Source organism: Penaeus vannamei, chromosome 21 (assembly GCF_042767895.1).
Source record: "Penaeus vannamei isolate JL-2024 chromosome 21, ASM4276789v1, whole genome shotgun sequence".
Classification (NCBI taxonomy): domain Eukaryota; kingdom Metazoa; phylum Arthropoda; class Malacostraca; order Decapoda; family Penaeidae; genus Penaeus; species Penaeus vannamei.
The window spans coordinates 29,125,075-29,135,074 of NC_091569.1; the positions used below are offsets into that span (position 1 = coordinate 29,125,075).

The window sequence follows — 10,000 nt, forward strand, 5'->3', positions numbered from 1 at the left end:
TCATGTTCACGCCCATTATCAAGAGGATACTGGAACATAATGTGGTGAGTCGCGTTCTTGTCTTGGTATCATGTTCACGCCCATTATCAAGAGGATACTGGAACATAATGTGGTGAGTCGCGTTCTTGTCTTGGTATCATGTTCACGCCCATTATCAAGAGGACACTGAAACATAATGTGGTGAGTCGCGTTCTTGTCTTGGTATCATGTTCACGCCCATTATCAAGAGGATACTGAAACATAATGTGGTGAGTCGCGTTCTTGTCTTGGTATCATGTTCACGCCCATTATCAAGAGGATACTGAAACATAATGTGGTGAGTCGCGTTCTTGTCTTGGTATCATGTTCACGCCCATTATCAAGAGGATACTGAAACATAATGTGGTGAGTCGCGTTCTTGTCTTGGTATCATGTTCACGCCCATTATCAAGAGGATACTGAAACATAATGTGGTGAGTCGTGTTCTTGTCTTGGTATCATGTTCACGCCCATTATCAAGAGGACACTGAAACATAATGTGGTGAGTCGCGTTCTTGTCTTGTCATCGACATGTTCACGCCCATTATCAAGAGGACACTGAAACATAATGTGGTGAGTCGTGTTCTTGTCTTGGTATCATGTTCACGCCTATTATCAAGAGGACACTGAAACATAATGTGGTGAGTCGCGTTCTTGTCTTGTCATCGACATGTTCACGCCCATTATCAAGAGGACACTGAAACATAATGTGGTGAGTCGCGTTCTTGTCTTGGTATCATGTTCACGCCCATTATCAAGAGGATACTGAAACATATTGTGGTGAGTCGCGTTCTTGTCTTGTCATCGACATGTTCACGCCCATTATCAAGAGGACACTGAAACATAATGTGGTGAGTCGCGTTCTTGTCTTGGTATCATGTTCACGCCCATTATCAAGAGGACACTGAAACATAATGTGGTGAGTCGCGTTCTTGTCTTGGTATCATGTTCACGCCCATTATCAAGAGGATACTGAAACATATTGTGGTGAGTCGCGTTCTTGTCTTGGTATCATGTTCACGCCCATTATCAAGAGGATACTGGAACAATGTGGTGAGTCCAATAGGATGTTGAGGATGAATACATGAGTCGTTGCTAAGATAGGAAGAGATGTATGAATAATGGTTAAGAGAGATGGCGGATATTTGAATAAAAAGCTAATTGCTGTGAATTGCGAATTACTAGGATAGATATGAATATACGAGTCATTAGTAAGACGGAGGTGAACTCTGGAGTAATTGCAAAGGCAGGGTAGAATATGTGAATAATTAGTAAGGCAGGGATGAATATGAGTAATTATTGGAGAGGTTTAAAGGTATTTATAGCAAAGAGGCTTAGATTTTGGAAAACTGAGGAAGGGGAGAGGGTTGAAATCCTGACTGGGAAAGACAGGGATTGTGAAGGGAAGGTTAGGGAGTCATTGTGTTTAGAAACCAATTTTACAGTATAGTTATATGTGACTTAAGCTTTATTGAGGAACCACCGGAAAGAGAAACGGATTCACAAGAATAAATGTCAAAGAGGTATTTACATAGAATTACGATTTTCTTTTTAAACCTGAAGTGTGATTTTAGAAAGTAGCATTATACCAATTTTCCCAGTGAGGTATTTTCTTCCTGTAGTATTTTTCCTCCTAAATTTCAAAATACCAACGAAGCCCAAACATCAAAACTCAAAGCCACTCACCCTCCTCCTTTCCCTCTCGACCTCGCCCCAAACAGGACTTCGGCAAGTATCCCTACGTGCGTCACTTTGTACAAAACTACATACAAGCCCTCAATAGTCAGAACGACGGCCTTCGCGTGGTGCACCAGTTCGTCCACGGAATGCACGGGCCGACGAGTACATGCCCTCACTTGCGGGTTCTCCCCAACCTAGTCGCAGTGTGTACAGCAGCTGTGTGCACCTTAGTGGAGGACCAGAGAAACCAGGAGAGGCTGAACACCCTCACGCAGTCAGCGGAAGACCCGACACATCATCTTAGCTGCTACCTCAGTGTCCTTGCTAAGATGTAAGCTTGCGTGATTTTAGGGAGTATCTGTTTTGAAATAATGATCAATAATATTATTAATGATAGTCATAATGCTGATAATGATAATAAAGACGATAAAGTTAATAATAATGAGGATAATGCAGGACATACTAGCAGAACTACAGCAGCAATCAAAACACCTACTTCATTAGTATTCCAATTTGGTAAACTAAAATAACTAACTGCTTTCCTACAGCTGTGAATATGATGACTGGAGACCTGGCCTCGCTCAGCTCCTGCAACCCATACCTTTCCCTGATGTGGCTCTTGCAGATGAGAAATTCATCAGGTGAGTTTCCCTTCCACAGCGTACCACGGCTTCACTTCCGCGCGTACAACACATGTCTCTCACATAAGGTCTGAATTGCGGCACAAATAGCTAAGGAATAGTTTCTATCTTCGTCACCATATTGATCCCCATCATAATAGGGATGTCATTTCTCTTAACAAGGATAAAAGCTACTGCCATTGTATTTTGAATTGTAATGGATACTGGTTATGCTTATAATCGTGTTGCTAATTAGCTCACTGGTATTCATATCAGCGATACGCAGGTAAGATAATACATATAGTATAATGATTCTTAATTTGTAGCATTATCATTTATTTCTGGTCTATAAGGAATGATATCCTAGACAGTGATGATTATGAGAAAATGGGCCAAGGATGAAAATTAATGAATGCTGGTATTAATAGTGATTGTAAAATTATTCAGTAATTATTTAGCTGAAAATCTGTGTTAGCTAACAAATACTGTATTAATCAAAGGTAATCAAAATTTTCCGGAATTAATGTGATTTCTTTTTATTCATTTCAGACAAATATTGCCAGTTTTGGAACAAATAGGCACAGACCCGCGATGTGAGGTACACAGGATGGTACTTGGTACAAGGGAAGACAAGGAAGGCTGGCTGAGTATACTGTGCCCGTCTTCCTTAGCCTGTGTTGACGAAGGATCTGCTTGGGCCAGTATAGTATGTATAACATAAAATATTGTATGTTAATGTGGAAGGCTTTTTCAGTACTTTTCCGATTCTGTTGATTTCTCCCTCTCTACAGGGTGATCTTTAAAAAATCAAACGTTATTTCATTTTAGTAAATATTATCTAGAGTATTTCTAATTGTAACAAGAATTTTTTTTAAGTGTTCCCGTTTCTCTCCAGCTTGAAACTATTATCAACTGCTGCTGCAAGAGAAAGAAGTTCCTAAGTTTACTGACAAAATCACTCGGTGCCTGCATGCTGCTGGCACTGAGGGGCAACACCACGGCACAAGACGTGAGTGCCACTTCGGGAATTGTTTTTACAAATCAGAATTAATCCCATGTTCGATTTAGACATACATGCTTCCTCAAAGAGACAGAAAATGCAAATACCTTGACAGTGAAGATCAATAAAGAACACGTAATAACTGGTATATATTTATGTTTACCACTTCTTTATCAATTACATCTATCTATCTCTTCATGGGATGGCCAAGCAAAGACCACAAAACCCAAGATAATACCGATGACAATGCTCCATACTTTTCAGGTACTGTGCTTGATGCTTGAATGGAAACTGATCGACGGTTCCGATCAGGGCCTCCAGGTGGTCACAACATTACAGTCAACAACGTCAGGGAAGAGGCGGTACCAGGCTCTGTGTGAGCGACAGCTACATCTCAGGGAACTAGTACGTCGTCCCCGCCCTTGAGTTCAAAGCAATTGTCAGCAAAGGATGATATCCCTTTAGCGTTAGGGAGAGACGTGTAGTGACAGATAGTCTGTTGGATATTTTTGTTAGTTAGTGAGCTAGTTAATTAAACAGTCAGTCCAGAGAAACCGGCAAGCGGACAGAGATATATACACATAAGCTAATTTATATATATATACATATATATATATATATATATATATATATATATTTATATATATATATATATACACACACACACACACACACACACACACACACACACACACACACACACACACACACACACACACACACACACACACACACACACACACACACATATATATATATATATATATATATATATATATATATATATATATGTATATATATATATATATATATTTATGTATATATATATATATATATATATATATATATATATATATGTGTGTGTGTGTGTGTGTGTGTGTGTGTGTGTGTGTGTGTGTGTGTGTGTGTGTGTGTGTGTGTGTGTGTGTGTGTGTGTGTGTGTGTGTATGAATGAATATATGAATATATGAATATATGAATATATATGTATATATATATATATATATATATATATATATATATATATATATATATATATATATATATGTAACCCAAATGCATTCGTCGGAACAGCAACAGAAGGGCGGCCCGAGGAAGCTCACGCTCCCCAGCCGAAGCACCGACGCCGACGTGAACCGCATGCTGTCCTCGGGCTCCTTCGGCAACCTGGAGTGTCTTTCCCTGGCCTTCACGCGGGTCACCAGCGCCTGTGCAGAGCAGCTCATCAAACTACCCACCCTCCGCTACCTCAACCTCTGGGCCACACAGGTATATGGTAGAAGTCTTTTTTTTTTACTAGTAGGAACCGTGTGTGTGTGTGTGTGTGTGTGTGTGTGTGTGTGTGTGTGTGTGTGTGTGTGTGTGTGTGTGTGTGTGTGTGTGTGTGTGTGTGTGTGTGTGTGTGTGTGTGTGTGTGTGTGTGTGTGTGTGTTTTGTAATTGGTTGAGTTATACTATAAAGTATAGAGTGAACTGGTTTAAATTATGAATGAATAGAAATGTTTATAAAAATGATCTTTCAAAAGTATGAGACATTTAGCGATTTCATGTACTGAGTTTCTGTAATTGCATTTCATAATTTAGTAATTTCTTATTGATAACGTACACTGATAGCATTAGAATATACCATTAGACAATTTTATGCAAATTATAAATTGCCTTATTTTTTATCATGTTTCTGCATTTGAATTCTTCCTAATAATTAAGACTTAGGGTATAAACTCATTTTGAAATTATACTCGCAGTTTGGTGATGTGGGTTTGCAACTTATATCAGAACATCTGCACAAATTGCAAGTGCTAAATCTGTGTGAAACTCCCGTCACAGACAAAGGCTTGGGCACACTGACAGGTAAGCATTATCAATATTATTATCGTTGTTATAATCATTATTATTGTTATCATTATTATTATTATCATTATTATTATTATTATTATTATTATCATTATTATTATTATTATTATTATTGCCATTATTATCATTATTGTTATGATTATTATCATCATCATCATTATAATTTTTTTGGTGATGATAATGATAATGATAATCTTACTATCATTATTATTATTGTTGTGCTGGTAACATTAATGATAATCTTATTATCATTATCATTATCACTATCATTATTATGAATATCATCCTTATCAATGATACTATTATTATCGTTATAATGATAGTAATACTACCACTACTACTACTAATACTTATGATAATAATAGTTATATTATTACTATTACTACTGCTACTACTAATTATATTGTTGTTATTGTAATTATTATTATCATCATTATTGTTGTTGTTATTGTAATTATTATTATTATCATCATTATTGTTTTTGTTATTGCAATTATTATTATTATCATCATTATTGTTGTTATTGTAATTATTATCATTATTATTGTCATTATCATTATCATCACCATTATTTTTTTTATTATCATCATCACCATCATCAATAGAGCTAATATTATTTTTGCTTTATTACTGCCATCGTTATAATCGTTATTATCATTATCATCCTCATTGTCAAAATCATCATCATCATCTTTATTTTATCATTATTACTGTCATTACTAGTATTTTACGACTAAAACCTTTAACAACAAATATCAATTGTTTTTATATGTGAACATTTTTTATGTACCTTTAATTTACTCGTATGTTTAATGCACTAATCGGCATAAAAGTATAAATCATTATTTTATAAGAACCCATATTGTACAAATATGAATCCTTATCCTTATTTTATAAGAACCCATATCGTATAAAGCCTGAACGAGCTTCCTCTCCCAACAGCCATCAAGAGTTTGCGAAAACTGAACCTCAACAGCACGAATCTCTCCTTGCAAACTTTCGAGACCCTGAAGGAGACGCTGCCAGCCCTCCAGGAGGTGGACGTCCGGTACACAGACGCTTGGTGACCCTCGCCTCCCTCTGCTGACTCGCCAGATGTTAGCAGAACCTCCGCCGGGCCCACTGCCTTTATTCGTCGCGTCTTGAACCAGCTGGGGAGGAAGAAGAGAGACAGGGACCAAACCAAGCAAGACTCTCCTGTTTCAGAAAGGAACAACAGCAGGAGGGACTTCATGTGCTTGCCCAAGTTCGACGGGAAGAGCCTGACGAAGAGGAACCCGCTGGTGAAGGCGAAGAGTGAAGAACAGGGAACTGTGAAGAGAGGCTTGTTAGTCAGAGCTTGCAGTGTAGATCAAACTAATTTTGTCAGAAACTTCATTGTACGCTCCGGGAGCGATGAACCAGCCACGAAATCAACTAATGCTCTTATGAACTCGAGTGGTGAGACACAGAGCAGCCAGGTGAAAAATAGTAATGCAGTTGCTGTGGCGGAGCAAGGAGAACCAAGTGCTAGAACAAAGAACCTTCTTGCTCGAGCCAGCAGTGAAAAGGGTAAATCAACGCCAAGGAATGTCCTTGTTCGAGCCAACAGTGACGGGAAAAGGAACAAGATCACCAACCTTGTTTCCGAAAAGAAAGCCAACTCGGAGCAAGAGATCTGCGCCGCCGCCAACACCAACTGAAGCAGACTAAAGACTTCCAAGATATCATGTGAGACAGAAAGCAATTATATTTGTTATATCAAGGTTGACAATGATGCTGGAGTATATAGCTAATGATTTTTTTCTACACAAATATTACACGTATTCATGAAATTGTGACCCATTTCACACTACACTTTCTGTGTAAAATTTCTTTCTGTGTAACTTATTTTCTGATATACTGATTTGCCAGTTAAGTGTAATGCTAAAAAGCTAGTTTTATATATATAGATATATACTGTATATATATATACCAAGTGATTATGTGGTTACATGTAGATATATGTTTCGTTCCAAAGACTTATTCATGATTATTTCCTATTCAGTGAAATAGTTAGAATAGCATGACCAATTGTGCTCAGTGGCTACGTTTATAGTAGAGAAAAGAGCTTTTTACGTTACTTGTTTCTTCCGTTTATGAAGAGAGTTATTGATATGGGCATTTAGTTACCTTTTTGCAAGTGGAATCTGCTCTGATAAAACAATGAGCATCGATGGGCAGAAATCGGAAATTTTCATTGGAAGAATCACTTCACTTTTGCTCATTGCCAAATACTTCTTTTTTTTTACCGGCTCAGGATGAAGCCCTTTCAAGAAGGCTTCGATGTTATCACTAACCACTTGACTTCTGCTTTCTCTGAGACAGTCAATTCTCCGGTGTGAATTTGTTCCTTGTGTCCATTTTATATGTTGGCAATTATCTTGTTATGTGGTAAGATTTATCTCTCTATTTCATTCTCTAAAAAATGCAGCTGCAGCATCATTCCTTATTTAATCTGAAATATACGAGATATGAGAGAGATTGGGTAAAAATTGTATTTATGTGTGTTGAGAGCTGTTTGCCAAAAATGAACATGTGTGATTGGTATATTATTTTGTGTTTTCCATCATATGGAAGTGAAAGTTCAACTATCAGGGCATTTTAATATACTGCTTCAGTAAGTTAAAGAACTCAATTATTATACATGAAGTATGATGCAAATGTATGGAAAAGTTTTCCAAATCTAAAAACTATTATTCTGGCTATTACTGGTCTAGTCTGGTAAAGTTTTCTGATTTTGTACATCTCTTAGTCTTCAGATTCTTATGCTTGCTACTTTCCTCCTGACGACTATGTACAACTAAGAGATGTTTGCAGTACATATGCTTTCTACTTTTGACAAAGGCACAAAATATATATAACCAGTGTCTGCCATGGTTGAGGTTTGGTTAAAACCTTAAAGCATGATTATTTATTCTATGATACGGTTCACTTTGTTACCAAAGTTATTTAATATGTCAGTTCTCTGCAGTATTTTAGTTATTTTTATGTGAGAATATTTTGTTAAATGTGATTGATAATGTGAATCAACGAGTGGCCATAAGTCACCCAGTCGGAGCCAGTAATTAACAGTAATTTTGCACTCAAGGTTTTTTCTTCAAAATCTGTACCTATGTTCTCACTTTACTTTATCATCAAAAAGTACAGGAACATTTATTTTATAGATTGGTTAGAGAAAAACGTATAAATATGACTACAAATACTTGATAACAGAATTACTGTGACAACCAGGGTGGTATGTGATGCATACTCATGCCTTGCGTTTATCTAATCCAGGGTATCCTTTGACTGTCGAAAGCTATTTTTAAGTTCATTGTGGTTAAATACAGTCAGAGAAAAGAGAAAGCATTTTTAGTTTTCTCGTACAGTCTACAGGCATCCCGAGGGTTGTAGAATTATTAGATGAAGGTGCGTAATTAAAAATCAAATGAATGATAATTATTCAGTGCACAGAGTAGAGAAATATCGTTAGAAGTGCCATATCTCTATATCAAACAATGTTTCACTTGCACACTGCTTGTGATATTTAATCCATAATTCCCAGATTCGTGTCATTGCTGACTATTAGTTGCCATATGCTACGGTACACATCATATTTTTATTTTCTTTATCATTATATATGTATCCAACCAAATGATACTTTGATTATTCGATAGGTAAATGATGTGCCAATTTGATAAGTTGATAAATACTGTAGATGTAGTGGCACTGAAAGTAACAATTACTTTAATATCTCTGTTATGTTGTTAGTCATAATCTGTAATGTTCTCACAGTCTGAATGCCAGTGTAAATGAGGTCAGCAAACTTATGATGCCCTTTATGAAAATCTTACTTGGAGTATCTAAGCAAAAGGTTAAAATCGGTAATTCTATTTCAGTTGCGAGAAATTATATAAGCTATTTTCAAAATGCAATGAAATGAACTGTTGCTATTTTTTTACTGCGAATAGTAAACAACTTAAATTCATTTCATAAACTAATTTGAATATTTCTTCATTTTCTGCCGGTCATGCCATTTGCATTAGTTCTGGTAAATACTGAAATTTCTTAGAAAGTGTACAGCCAACCATCAAGCTCATAATCATTAAATTCACAATCTTATGACTTTTATAGGGATTCCCTTTAGAATATATATTTTATTATGACACGCTGATGCTATGGTATGGAATAAATTACTGATATTTTAAGCAATCAAATGTATATATATACACGATATGAAAAATTATTAGATATTTTGGAAAATGGAACAAAAATAAAGTTATACGAATAAAGTGACCAAACGCCTATGGCAAGGTATCAATTTTGTCTGAGTTTTATACCTTTTGTGAAGACAACTTCTTGGCCTATCATTCTGTACTGCTTTACTGTTGTTTGTCTCATAATAGACGTGGCAGGATCACCCCACTTGAAATATCTTTCAGGCTAAATACACAGGGGAGGCGCCCCTTATTAGCTGAATACCTCAGGTGATCGCTGGCTTTGTCACCGCTGAGCATTCTCAACACCAGTGATGCTGATCTGTGAGGTGTCATGTAATCTGTCTGTGATTTCTGCAAGTTAATGTGTAAAGGTGTGTTGCTCAAGGGCCATAGTCAAGAGCAGTCAGGGATGTGGAGACTTCGTGGATTTCGTTTCCTTAAAACCTAAATTGAAGTTTCCTAGAATAGATGATAAGTGTAGGAAAATACAAAAGTATTTTCTCTTCTTCTTACTACTATTTTCATTCAAGTTTTGTTTTATGTTGATTCTTCCTTCTCCCCAAAGTGGAATATTTGCTCTCTTTATTTTACGTCTTTGGGTCTTCTTCT

The 10,000-nt window shown here is 36.6% G+C and overlaps 1 protein-coding gene across 1 annotated transcript in view; it reads left to right on the plus strand.

Annotated features, from left to right (window-relative positions):
• The window catches only part of LOC113808546 (C-Maf-inducing protein), a gene marked incomplete in the record, with an annotated part of 82,838 nt that overhangs the window by 72,026 nt on the left and 812 nt on the right, over window positions 1-10,000 (plus strand). The window contains 8 exon segments of the mRNA XM_070136255.1: window positions 1,740-2,029; window positions 2,247-2,339; window positions 2,868-3,024; window positions 3,214-3,327; window positions 3,583-3,723; window positions 4,393-4,587; window positions 5,063-5,168; window positions 6,114-10,000. The exon segment at window positions 6,114-10,000 is cut by the window's right edge and continues 812 nt beyond it. Coding sequence (XP_069992356.1) covers window positions 1,740-2,029; window positions 2,247-2,339; window positions 2,868-3,024; window positions 3,214-3,327; window positions 3,583-3,723; window positions 4,393-4,587; window positions 5,063-5,168; window positions 6,114-6,238 — 1,221 coding nt within the window.